The sequence below is a fragment of the Drosophila mauritiana genome, chromosome 3L (genome assembly GCF_004382145.1).
Source record: "Drosophila mauritiana strain mau12 chromosome 3L, ASM438214v1, whole genome shotgun sequence".
Taxonomy (NCBI): Eukaryota; Metazoa; Arthropoda; class Insecta; order Diptera; family Drosophilidae; genus Drosophila; species Drosophila mauritiana.
Genome location: NC_046669.1, coordinates 13,819,842 through 13,833,590, shown reverse-complemented (window position 1 = coordinate 13,833,590; position 13,749 = coordinate 13,819,842). Strand labels below are relative to the sequence as shown.

The 13,749-nt window shown below is 36.9% G+C and overlaps 2 protein-coding genes across 8 annotated transcripts in view; both read right to left on the bottom strand.

The window, feature by feature from the left end:
- LOC117141621 (rab11 family-interacting protein 3) overlaps nt 1-13,749 on the bottom strand; it is a 41,640-nt gene that overhangs the window by 26,038 nt on the left and 1,853 nt on the right. For 2 of the 7 annotated variants that reach the window (XM_033305144.1, XM_033305141.1), the window contains 4 exons: nt 6,425-6,579; nt 6,078-6,360; nt 5,764-5,832; nt 4,875-4,919 (listed from right to left, as the gene is read on the bottom strand). In XM_033305144.1, coding sequence (XP_033161035.1) covers nt 4,875-4,919; nt 5,764-5,832; nt 6,078-6,360; nt 6,425-6,557 — 530 coding nt within the window. In that variant the 5' untranslated portion in view covers nt 6,558-6,579. Of the gene's footprint in view, nt 1-1,056; nt 1,209-4,874; nt 4,920-5,763; nt 5,833-6,077; nt 6,361-6,424; nt 6,580-13,749 lie in introns of those variants that run through there. The other 5 variants (XM_033305143.1, XM_033305147.1, XM_033305148.1 and 2 more) reach the window with 3 other exon arrangements.
- On the bottom strand, nt 2,238-3,222 carry LOC117141624. Its single transcript, XM_033305154.1, has 2 exons — nt 2,925-3,222; nt 2,238-2,864 (listed from the first exon to the last, which is right to left on the bottom strand). The coding sequence occupies exons 1-2, from the start codon at nt 3,141-3,143 to the stop codon at nt 2,364-2,366; spliced, it is 720 nt and encodes a 239-aa protein (XP_033161045.1). The 5' UTR covers nt 3,144-3,222; the 3' UTR covers nt 2,238-2,363.

Here is a 13,749-nt window from a genome sequence, read left to right as displayed (position 1 = left end):
TTACTCTTTCAGATTCAAACGCAATCTAAAGATTCGGTTGATTGGCCATGTCGTTACTGCTTATAAAAGGTGTTGAAATAAGTGTGTAATGTTAAAGGAAATGATTAAAACATATACTCTATAAGAGAGCTACTCAGTTCAAAATACTTTATTATGTTAAAGAAGCTTTAAATAGAAACTTGTGTATGCAATATTTTAACAACTTTCCCCAATTTAAAATTCAAATTACCTAATATAAGTAACACCAATTCTGAGTTGTTTATCAAATTTCTAGTATGGTTTAGGAATTATCATATCCATATAAACACGTTCTTGGAAGATTTTTATTCTTTTATTATGGAAAAACTTTGTGATTAGAACTGTTTTGGTAGTAAACTCAATGTAACAAAACAAAGTTAATAGTTTAAATCTGTGGGAATTGATAGTTTATATAACACTTGCAGAAACAAATAAATGTCTGTCTCTTTTAAGTGGAATACCACCTGTGCAACAAACTACACACTTATTTTAATGCATTCTGAACAACCTATTTTTTACCCGTATGTGTACAAATGGGCCTTAATTTGGATGAATGCATGGGAAAAGTGCAGCACAAAAGGGCGTGGGCCCGTGGAAACCCCGGGAAAAGTCACGTGCAAAAGACGAGACACACATGTCGAAGATGGAGAAGAGGATAACGCACGAGAAGATGGCGAAGACCCTCCGATTTTGCATGGGAATGTGCAGTATATGGCCAAAGACTGCGCTTGTTATTGTGGCTATTATGATGGTAGTTGGACGTCATTAAGGCGTGACGCCGTAAATTACCAAAGTGTAAACTATAGCACAAAACTATGTACGAAATCTCATAAAAGCGCGCAGCTCGAATTAAAAACGTTTTCTATTCCGTGGAAAGCGAAATTTATAGCCAAAAACAAAACCGACAAAAAAAAACACAATTAAATCTATTTGCACAAACGTTTCGCATACGCCGCGTTGTCTGGGGCCCCAAAAAATCATAGACATATATACACATTTGTATATAAACAAAGTCCACACACAGACACTTTCACATACTTTGGTTTTCTCAATGGATGCGGCGGAATTTTGTTTGATTTTTATTCGGTTTTACACCGGAACACCAGTCACAGACTCTCGGGCGATTAATAAATAATCAAATCGGGCCAAAACGACGACACAAATTTCCTGACATCCGCACGCGGTTACAGCGATGTTCGAACTAAAACCGAATACCACATTCCGATTTTTGAGCCGCCTGCTCAATCTAAAGGCGGCCAGCAAACAGGTTCGAAGCGAGAGAGCCAACCAGCCAAATAATAAACAAAGCGGAAAAGCAGGCCAAAAGAGCGAACAAGTGTGTGTGGGAGAGGGCCAAAACCATTGTTGCAGTTCGAACTTGCCAGACAGACTAAAATAGTTACACAGCGAGTGTGAACTTACAAATGCCAATCATTTATGATATAAAAAATAAAGTTATATCTAAATTGGAAATTACTACCAGAATATGTTAGAATATTGATAATTTATATAGATATATATATTCATATTCATTTAAATTCCTTTTCATTCAGCATTAAATAATACAATTCCAAATACATATATCAATAAATATATTTTTTCTGAAATTTTTATTTTAAGATGACATTCCTAAACTTTTAAATAATTAAGTTACTTTTCTGCGCTGCCACCTAAGACAACATTTATAGTCTCATTACTAATGTTAAAATGTGTCTAATGACGGTAGTGTTTTTCTTTTTCATCTGGCAACTCCCCTACACTTTCCCATGCAACTTGTTTGCTGCCAACATGTTGTTCGGCGATACTAAAAACTAAAACTATGCAACATCTACAAATCTGGCGAACAATAAACATTCTCATGTATCCATTAGATGGTAACTACCTAAAACCGAAGCCAAATTGGCGATAGACGGACTTTCAAGCCGTTTTCAGCTGCCAAATAATTCAAATACATGCAGGAAAAAAACGGGAAATTGTCGCCAGGTCTGCCAATTAGCCAAGAAATGCAAGCCAACTGCCAACAATGTTTGGGCCCCCGCAAAGTGGCTTGGAAACTGCCTCGATTAGGCAGCCGGCCACCTTTAAGGCTAATTGAGGGCCAACCACGGAGACTTGGGAACTATGCACGGGAAAACTGAGATACACAATGAAATAGGTGAAAATTACCACGAAAGACAATTGGAAATCACTTAAAGCCAACCGCTTGTGAAGGCAAGATGTCAAGGTTGACATAGGGCTATAATGAAATAAGATCACAAGTTTTATACAAATCGCTATGAATGGATTCTTACAAATTCGAGCACTACAATTTTAATATTCCAATGTCAAAATTCCTGAAAATAGATCTAGGGCCTCCATACTATTTTCGAGGTCGAAGGAGATGGCCGTTTACGCACATTTCTATTTTCCACGCATACATTATTCTCAGCTATAATCTTAGTGGGTTTCGCTGCATTAATGGGCTGGCTCTCTTCTTTGGCTTGTTTTCCCTGATCTCTTAATGCAAATCGCACCCTACTTTTTACTACGAAATCTTCTCCAGGTTCGGCATCTGGAATCACAGGCTCCGGTTTATTTTCTTCTGGTACTAGCGCACAAGTTTTACTAGTTTTGTCGAATTCTGGTGGGAGAGGATCCAAGATTTCTTTGTATCCTGATAGCTTTTCATCGTTTTCTTTGGGTTGTGGTTCATCCAAGTTATCAATAATATTACTCATAATACTATCAGAAATCAGTGGCGGCGGCTTGGATATTACGGTCGAATTTAGGGCTTCTTGCAGCATGGCCATATCCTTGGTTACAAACTGAACACGTTTTCTCAGTGACTCAATCTCCGACATAGGCACCTAGGACAAAACCTCATTAAGGCCCTTCTACTGTATGTTTTCTTAGAACTTTTAACTTACATCGTTCCATCTGCGTTTGAGTTTTTTAAATACAAGCCAGAGGAGTCCGAGAAGGACAATCGTAAGAACCACCCGGTAAGTTGGTGATCTGTCCCATACCAAAACTTTCCACAAATCAAGGCCTTTAAGAGTGAACCAACAAGCCGATGGCCAAGAATGGCAGTACGGCGAAATCTTTACCAATGTTTCCAAATCAACTTCCTGACGATAATTCCACATTTTGTGGCTGACTTTTTGTTAGTTTCTATCTGTAATTTTGTTTGTATTACACGGCTAACAAAACACATTAATAATGTGAAATGAAAAGTATTTTCTTTGGTTGCTAGACTTAATTCAAAAATGTTATGTATGTTAAAATGTTCCTTCCTATGTGGAAAAGTATTCGTTCTTTAGAACAAAATAATTGCAGATTTTCACCCATCCCATTCCCTTTCCGTTTTCGGATAAAAATCTTTAACCTCTTCCCACAATTTCCCCTAATTGTTCTCGGTTCTTTAATGCATTTTCCCCCACCATTTCCCAGCGCAGCTTTGTTGAATGCCAAGTGCAGAGACTGGGAAAAACATGTTCCCAGCAGCTGAGCAAAAACAAAGGCATTTGCATGACAAATTCCAGTCGGCCCAAGTTGAAGTTGCTTCGAAAAGAGGAGAAGCCATGGGAACATCAAGGTCCGGAAAGTTGACAGAGCATCCACAATTTATAGCCTGCGTGGGGTTAACTGATTTGCACACGCCTTTAATGCAGACGATTTTAATTACTTTATTCGATTTCTCGCCTAATTTCCAGGGAAATGTTTATGAAAAAATTTTTTAAATAAATAAAATGCTAATCGATATTGATCGATGTCTAATTTATGATCTAACTATTACAGCCTTAGTTTAATGACAAACCATCAAAAATATATAACAGTACCTAACGAGACGAGATAAATGTGTCAGAATCGATAACATCAGCAGACTGAGTTTTATTTTGGGTCAAATTTTATTCGCGACTTGACAAAAGTGCCGGCCTAAATTCTGAAGAGTTAACAATTGCCGCAAGTTAAACCTGTTTCTGGACCCTCTCACTTCACTTCCTCCGATCGCATGAGCGAAAAAATAAATTCCAACAGCATGACAACCCCAGCGAGTCAGCCAACTTGTAAGCCACGTCAAGAGGGAAGGAGCTGGCCAAAACGAGGGGAGACAAGAAAAGACCCGCATCTTCTACCTTCAACCTTTTCGCTCGGTCCCCGAGAAAAGTTCACAAAAGCGGCCAAACTACTTTTGGCTCAAGAAGATGGCAGCAGGAAGCACGGTCGCCAGTTGACAAGCAGAACTGCCAAAGGAAGTTATATAAATTGTAGCAGATTCCATCTTAGAGCTCTCATTGTACTAACTTAAATCTCCTGCTGTTAATCTGATATATTTATTTTACTTTCGTTTTGGTTTCAGATGCAATTAAGTCCCAGAAAGGAGAGTAATTTTTTTCGGTTGTAACTTTTATGACAGCCCCCGCAGGCAATAATCATAAATTTTAGTTTTTGGGGGTGGCAGCTTTAGGAAAGCTCTTGAAAATTACCCAATTGAACATCTATGTAGTTGTACAACAATTGAAGCAGGCGAATAAGATGGGAAAAACTGATAACTAATTTAGGCAGACGAAAAATAAGCAATTGAGCAAACCAGCTAATGGAAAATTGGGAAAAACATAAGGCTACTTATAGCTGAAATTAACAATCTTGGATACAAGATGTCATCGAAACGCTTGTGAAAACATTTAAAACTATATATATTAACGAACTATTTTAAGGAGCAGTGCACCAATATTTTTAAAATAAAATAAATAAGGTATAAATATTTTTATTTACAAACCAAAACACCAAAACCAAAATGGAGCAAGAATGGGGGTTATGATTTATATGAAGCTCTACATGAAAACCCAAAAGAAAATATCGTCAAGGGTGCTTACTGTCTCATGGATCCCCAACGACGCTGGGATAAACTATCAGGATTGCTGTAAGAAAAATGTTTATCATTTGGGAGATCTAATAGTCATTTTTGGTTTAGTTTAGGTTAACAGATTTAACGTTAAAAGAAACCGCAATAAAAATATAGAAATTGAACTTGACAATCTTTCTAATCATCTTATTTTCTTTTAAGTTTATATATATGTACATACATAAGAATGAAATTTATACCTAATTATCTAAATATATATATAGACAGTTATAATGATCTATCATTTTAAAAATTGTTAAATAACTAAATAAATTATTAAATTATTTATTCTAGCTATACTAGCTAACACTCATCACTGTATAATTTAAGAGAGTTTTTTGGACTCTCTTACGATCAGGTGAACTGTGAATTCACCACGGCTATGGCAACTTGTTGAACAAAGGCGGAAATAGAGAGAAAGAGACGGGTGAACACGACCAGGAAGAGAGGCACGATCTCTGTGATGTGAGAGATTCCGAGACCCGAAGACAGAGACACGCATGAATCACGGCCCAAAGCGATTCATGAGCCCAAGTCAGAGCATAGAAAAAACTGGTTTCAGTCTGTGTATGCATTTTTCATGCCACACATACATACGTTGAAACCAACAGACACAGGTTTACATAAAGAAAAGGTTAACTATTCAAATACGCTTTTTTTTATGCTGCCTCGGACAGACAAATTGAGAGTTTTGAATTGATGAAGTCTCTGGGCCTGGTCAGCTTTATTTTATGTTCACGGCTATTACGTATTCAGCCGGATTATGTGCGCAACCTTATAAATGCCCGACAACTAAGCAAATTCGCATTCGCTTCGATTGCCATTTTGGGAGGTGATCCGATCGAAATGGGCGAGATTACCTGGTGGGAGTTCGTCGCAGACTGCGCCTGGCCCAATTGTCCCGGGGCATTATGTTCAGTTCGTCATCACTGCAACAATGAAATCGAGTTAGTAAATGCTCATCAGTTGTGACAATGGAAATACACAAGGCGTTTCAGTGTCAGTTAGTTTAAAAGATTAATTGACAGTAATCAAGAGGTAATTCAACAAGACTAATGTTCTTTGCTTGACAGGAGTTGCATAATTATATGTTATAAATTCAATAACAGTTAATAGAACAACTGATTTAACTGAAACTTTTGAAACGCACTGTATAAATGCTTCGAGAACTTACTCCTGGGGTGTTGATGAACCGACATGTGGAGCCAAATCGAGTTCGACGCCAGTGCTGCCATTTAAGTTGTTATTTCCATCGTTCGAGTGCCCACTGTGGTTGTGTCCACTGTGGTTACCCACGCTGATATTAGGATTATTGTTAATATGATTGCTGATATTATGGCTTCCATTGGAATTGGAGCTGCGGGCTTCGCGAAGTTGCGTGGGATACTCATTTTCGCCATATCCCTCAAAGGATTCGCCATCCGAAAGGGAAGAACACTGAGATTTGGCAACGCCTGCTAAAGTTTAAAACATGATTTAGTTAGTAACCGAATCTATAATTTATTTAAATTTTATCCATACCTGTACTGGACGGCGGACTGCTGGGCGTGGGACTACTGTCACCGGACATTGTTTCCGCAAACAGAAAATCATTTGTGCTAGCCTTTATGGAAGAATTTCCATTGGGTAACTGAATTCGGGGCATTGGTGCCATTTTGGTGGAAAGCGTACTGCAGCTGCAAAAGGAATAAAAAATTTAAGATATTAAATTTGTTGTGTGCGAAATGTATATAGATGTTCAATTGGCTACAGACATGACATGCAGGTCAATAGGTCAAAGTGCAAACACAAAATCCACATGCAATTGCTGAAAGTTAAGCAAAAGCGCAAAAAACGAGCCCATCAATACATTACTTATTGATTGGAAAACCTATCGGGAAAGTACGTTCTAAGCTGTCTAGAGCACTTAGTAAATTGAAAATTCGTAAAGCCCATTGAGATTCTTTGAAAAAAAAATAACACAAGATCGACTTAAACTATGTGCTAAACAAATATTTGTAGTAGTACTAATTACATTTTCCTTTCTAACCAAAGACTCTGTTCAGGAACAACCTTCAACAGGTGTGTTTTTCCGTTTCCGGAAAAAGGAAAATGAAAATTATCAGCCCAAAATATTATTAGCTAAATGGGTCGAGGTTTTTCAGCGGACATTACTTCCCTTCCTGGCTGGTCACTTGCATTACTCCCCGCTTTCCCTCCTCTTCAATTAACCAAAACTTTGAGGCATGACTAAGGGCCTAAGTACTTTTATAGAAGTCCCTCGATCTAAGCGTGAGTAATTACCTATATTTCTTTTTTAATTGGTCGTGGCTCTGTCTTGCCAACATTTTCGTTTTCCTTTTCGAGTTTCACGCTTTCGTTTCTTTTGGGCATTGTCACCAAATATCGGTGGGCGTTTAAGGGGAGCAGATGTAGTTGGAGTACAAAAACCTATAAATACCGTGAGTACAATTGCTCGAGCTCGGTTGTCTGATTGATTGATATGTCAGGGCCGTTAGTTGTAGAAAGCCGAATTGGGTCAACTTTTGTTTTGGGGATTAGGCAAAATTATAGATTCAAAGATTAGGTTAAGGAGAACGCAAATCAATTCAACATATGTAACGATAATTTTAAGAATTTAAGAGAATAACTTGGTAACTAACTAAAATTATTTGATATAAAATTTTTAATTAAAAGCCATCATTGTCTGCGATCTCCTTAAACCTATGTTTGCGAATTTCACTTTTTTAATCCAAATTACACGTACCAGCATATACAAACCATCAATTTCATAATAAACAAACCATAAACTTGTGATTAAATATCGACTGCTTGGTTAATTTGATGCAAAAAGCGTTTAGCTGTAATAATATGCTATAATGAGCATAAATATGTGATTACACAGAAAAGACTGAAGTTCAAAAGAAAGCAAAGAAAACAGTAAACAACCAACCGGCAATCAAATAAAATCAAATCAAATCAAATATATACCATTGACCAACCCACAAAAGGAGGCGACTTGGAGAAAAATGCAAAAGCAAAAGAGCAACGAACCTTGGGCGAACCCCACGATGGCAACAACAAGTGTGCACTGAGAAAATCGATGAAAGTTACTCAAAATAAAGCAAAACCCAAATAACCACAAACAAAAATGTTTTTCCCTTATGCAATGGTTTCTCTAGCTTTGTTGGTTGCTTTGCATAATGGCTTGGAGCTGGGTGTGGGGATTTTATGTGCGAGCTGCCACCCCCGATGGGTCACATGGCTGACAGCTATGACACTTGACTAACTTGGCTAACTTCGGTTGCAGCAGTAAAATTTGTAAATTAGCCCTTGAAAAATAGTATTATTTTTTAAATAATTCATTGTTCCGCATTTATTATGATTACAGCGATTTTTAAAAGTTAGGTCACTATTTTCACAATAGGCCAATTTTTTTTCTTCTTTTAATGGTATGTACTCTACCAAGCTTTCTTTTATGAATGAAGAAAATAGTTTCATAAAATTATATAGTGTACAAGTTTTCAAAATTACGATTATTTACTATTTATAGCACATTTAGCTTAAAAGCTTGAATCTATCCGTTTTCATTCTACCAAGTTTTCTTTATTTTTCTACCTTCAATACTATCTATGGCACAGTTATTTATGCAAATGACAGTCTTTTTGCCAGCTGCTTTGGTCACAAAAAGGCAAGAAATAAAACTAAATCCACACAACCAGCTAAGCAAGAAGTGCAGTTAGAAGAGAATCCGTGCCGCTCGGTTTACAGTTACTGCAGATGCTCGAGCGGCTTTAGTTTTTCCAAGCTTCCCATGAGCTTTCCCCTCTGCCCACTGAAATTATAAAATATATTTCCCATGAACGGTTTTCTTTTGTTTTTAGCTTCGTTGCAATTATCGCTACCTGATATGCAAAGTAAAGTTAGCAACATTTGAAATAGAAATAAATGAATAAAGAATTGTGTGAAATTCATAAACAAAAGAGAGCTACGAAAGATAGGCGTAATAACCAGGCAAAGAATGTCGTGATCAACTTGGTCTGAGCTTCCACCAGAGATCGGAGATTTCGCACATGCAATGGTTTTGGAGGCACTGGGAACTATATTGCAATTGATGCTGGCATACACTCAAATTACCTACACTTTATTATGAAATATTATTTTCTTTAAGGTAAAAAGATATATCCATTGCTTGAAATATACAAATTTCGAAATAATGACATAATACTACATTTATTTGTTATTTCTTTCAGTTGCTATTAGTGCACTCATATATTCCAATTTGAATTGATAAATCTCATTTCGCACTTTACGGTTTTTAAGCCCTTCCAATCTCACCCATAATTCCCATTTACCATTAACCAAGTGACCCAATCCAGCCTTGAACCATTTCTCAGGCCACTTTCAATTCATTAATGGCCACAGCGGAGCGCATGAATATGAGGCACTGCAGTTCATAAGGCCGAACCATTAGCCATATGCTAAAGATCAAAAACCCGATCCCGCCCCCACCAAAAAATGAACAAAACTCACACGTATGTATGTACATATACATACATATGTATAAGTATGTCTGGTCGACTCTATATGGAATTGTATAATTATAGCACAAGTTGGGAACTGAAGGGGGCGGTGCGCTGACAGCATGCAACTGAATTTGGGTTTTATTTTTATTAGATGTTATCCGAGACTTGACCAGCTGGTTGCCCTCCCCCGATGCCGATGCCTTCCCCCCACCATTCACTTTATGACTAATAAACTTGAACTTGTGCGAGAGAAAACAATTGAAAAATTGAACCGGCGAGAACAGCGAAAGAAAAAAGGGGAGATATGTACATATATCTCCTAGATGTTCAATTACTAGCCAGTTGTTTTGTCAGACACACATGTAATCCATCCATCCATCTATCCATTCAACTCAATAATTATGCAGATGTCGTGTTGTTGTCGCAATAATACTTGTGGATTATGAAACCGCACGTACCAAAATAGGAGATACAAGAACCGAAGGGGCGAGTTTGAATTCGATGCGATTCAGAAAGTGGATTGCACAGTTCAAGAGAACAATTTCAAAAATTCCTACGAAAAATCCAAATTAAAGCGAGGAAAGTGCGGAGATTTCAACAGATCCTTTTTACTCAAGTGGCAACAGATGCGTAGATATTTTTCAACTACCTGCTCGATAGATCGCAACGCATCGATAAGCAGAAACAGCTGTTTTTTCAATTAGTTTTGCTTGACTCAACCAATCATCTTATGGGGGGTATTTGCTTATCTAACTCTGCCAAATCTGTTCGAAAAATGCATTAAAAGAGGCAAACGTGTTTAATGCCTGGAAACGAGAACTTCTTTTAGCCGCAATGAATTTCAAATAAATTACGTGCTTTTGCTGAATTTTCAGTGACGCAGTAATCAATTGTTTAAGTAACTAACAAAGGCAGTGCGAGATACACAAAATTCTGCATTTTAAACCATTCTCCACTTGAATTCTAGAAACGTAGTTTGCAAACAATTTTCCAGAATTCAGTAGTTTAATTTTTTTTTTGGTCGTATTCCACCAACTCCACTTTTATCTCTCACTTAACCCTCAAATAAGCTAATCTACTAAATTAGCCCCCAAAGACCCAAAGTAAACGCCCCAGATAAACAATCCAAAAACGCCCACAAAAACAGACACACTGAAACAACAATCGAAGAAAATGACAGAAAGCCAAGAGGTTGAAGCAATATTGATGAATTATACAAAACACAGTCTGAAAAAACAAAGAAGAAAACTTTGTTGCAACACTTGAATCGGGAAAATTAGGTCATTTAAGGGTGTGAATTGAAGGGGAACATAATGGTTTTTAATAAGGAAAGTGACAAATGTAGGGAAAAAGAAAATAACTAATTGAAAACTTGGAGAGAAACCTAAGTTATAGCTCTTAAATTACAAATGTGTTAGTAAGAATGGTGTACAATAGCATGAATGTACATAGTTCCCAATCACATTGCTTTCCAAGTAAATCTTGTAATCCTTATGCCGCTGACACGCACTGTATAATCTCCTCCCACCGTGTATACTTTAAAATCAATTAGTAAGTCCACAGCACGTCTGGAACAACTTTGAGACAAATCTCATTTGCGACTATGCTGACATATTTTATTTTAGCTCAGTGAATTTATTTTCATGCCTCGAACTGTCGACACCCATGGAGGAACTCCCTCCGAACATCTTGCTCTCTAGTTTGCACTCTATTTCTGATCCGGCGAATGCTTCGCTGGCAGTTCCCGCTAATTTGTGTCCCTCCCGCCGGTTTTAAATTCTCCGGGCGCACACGGAAAGCGGAAGCCCAGGAGAAGCCCGCAGAGAATCCACAAGAGCGAAAATTCCACGTCAGGTTTTTGGTGAATGTCTTAGCTGAATGAATAATGAGGCAGGCGTGCCACTCCTTATTTGATGGGTGGGTAGGGAGCAGGGAGCAGGAAGGGGCGGAAGAAAACCCGGCAGATTTCGTAGACTCGTCTGCGAGATCTTAAGGAAAGACTGAGGCAGGTCAAGAAAATCAGGGCGGAAAACACAGTTCTGGCTAGAGAGATTGCTATATAAGGAGTGGTGCAATGTTTCGCACCAAATAGGAAATTTAACAGAACTATAAATGTTGATGATTTTAAATTGGTATAATATTAAGAATGAAAGCCAAATATAAATGTCTAGTAAAAATATCGAAAAGTAATAGAAATAAAATCTTGTTGGCAAAGGTCAAGATAATTATGGAGAATATCACATTAAACCTATTATTAAAAAATATTTAATAGTTTTAGAAACTCTTCTGTGTAACATTTCATATTCTGGGACATAAGTTTACAAAACTGATGAAAACTGATTGTAAAATAGGAATGGATAGCGAATATAAAAATATTTTCCAAAATATATTTCTACCAGATTGAGGAAGCTTTTCATCGGAATAATATGTATTTCAACATTTTTATGCTTCAATAATTCAGTAAGGTTCCCTTTGCGGCGACTTAAAATAATTCAAGCATGGAAAACAAGCCCTAGTTACTGTATTTAGTGAAAGGTAAATACGGAAGTCTATCACAGACATATAAACCTGGTATATACATACATTTATACATATGTATGCACACATGTGTACCTGCAAGATGCACTCGAATACTTCAAAGATGAAAAGCAAAACACACACATTGCACCACATGGCAGAACGACAATAAAGAAATAAAACACAGGGAAACAAAACAGACTGTCATAAAATGCGACACCTGTTTAAAGTTGTGCGCCGGTACCCCCACCACCACCTCCTTGCCCAACTTTTCAGTTCTTTTCGTGTGTTTGCAGTGCATTTCATTTACCGCAATTATTTACATTGGTTAGATGCGGGTTCTTCAAAAAGGTAAAAAGAACCAAGTGCGTATAGAAGATTTTCATTCAAACTGCACTCTGAAAAATATTTTATTGAAATAAGATTCAAATTATTTAAAAAAAATATGTTAGGTGAATTTTTGAATAAAAGTCACGTTTGCTTTATATTTTTTCAAAAGTTTGTAGTCGTTTTCCATTTTTTTTAATGAGTTATATTTTTTAGAGAGTTTAAAATCGCAGACTTTAGAGGTTTAAACGGTTTTTTATGCTATAAAAATTAAACTAACGTTAGAGTGTATACAGAAAAGTATAAAGTAAACTTAATTGCTGTCTTCTTCTTCATTTTGGTGCATTGAACCGGTGGCACAGGTGGAAGAAGAGGAAGCAGAGGAAGTTGAAGAAGCGGCATTTGACCCAGTTTGATGGAATGGCATTTGAATGCATTTCCATTTGAGTCGCTCATTCAGTGAGTCGTTCGATCAACGAGTTGTTTCAGGTTGTTGTTTAAACCAATTAAATGTCAATTGGCGACGTCATCGGGCTCTTCAATCAGCCATTCATTCAACCCCTCCTGAGAGCTTTTCCCACCCCATTTTAACAGGCTTGTGCCCCAAATTTAATTCTTTCACATACTGTCTGCGCTCTCTTCGGTTTCTTTTCTTATTTTTACGCATCGTTCTTGTTTAGATTTTGGCACAATAACAATAATAGCAACAACTGGCACGAGTTCTCTCGTCATTGCCTTGTTTATAAACAAAAGCACAAAAAAAGCTGGCGTAAAAAATAAATTTAAAAGAAATACGAAATCTTTTTATTTCAACTTGTTTACCTTGAATCGTCGTGAATTGAAGTTCAAGCAATTAATTACACTCAATTTCAGCTACACTTTTTTATCATTTTCTCGCTTTTGCATTTTTATGCATTTTGCTTAATAAGATTTTGTAAGAGGCTGCTCAATAAGATAATTAAAAAATAAACGACTTTTTGCTTAGGGGTTAAAAACTGAAAGCGAACATTTACTGACTATAAATTATTTATAATTATTTGTTCAAAAAGTTGCATTCTAATGTAACACATTCAATTTACCTTTGTTGCATAAGGTGTTCATTAACTTTAATTAAATATTAATTACCATTTGTTCGATTTGTTTGGGGTAAACAATTTAAATTGTATGATATGTTTTTTAGACGCCCGTTGAAAATGAAAAACAGAAAAGCCAAAAAAAAACATGACCAAAGCCGCATAACTGTGCCAAGGCGAAATATTCCAAGCCAACAGCAAAATGTTTTTCTTTCTTGTTTCTCTCTTTTGTTTGTTGGCCAGTATTGTTTTTATTTTTTGGCAGACTTTGCAAAGTGCAAATGTGAAACGAGAACCTCTAAACCATGTTAAACAGAGGCCAAAATGAACTTAGAGGAAATGGACGCACTTACAAACCAAAAAAAATATCAAATTACACTCTGCAGCATGATGCAATCCACAGAGGAAGCAGCTGCCCCTGCAG

Excerpts from the sequence above, each read along its gene's own strand:
- LOC117141624 (XM_033305154.1), bottom strand. The coding sequence starts at position 3,143 with ATGTGGAATTATCGTCAGGAAGTTGATTTGGAAACATTGGTAAAGATT. Across the intron at positions 2,865-2,924 it reads TCAAACGCAGATGGAACGAT|GTGCCTATGTCGGAGATTGA; the intron begins GTAAGTTAAAAG and ends GTTTTGTCCTAG.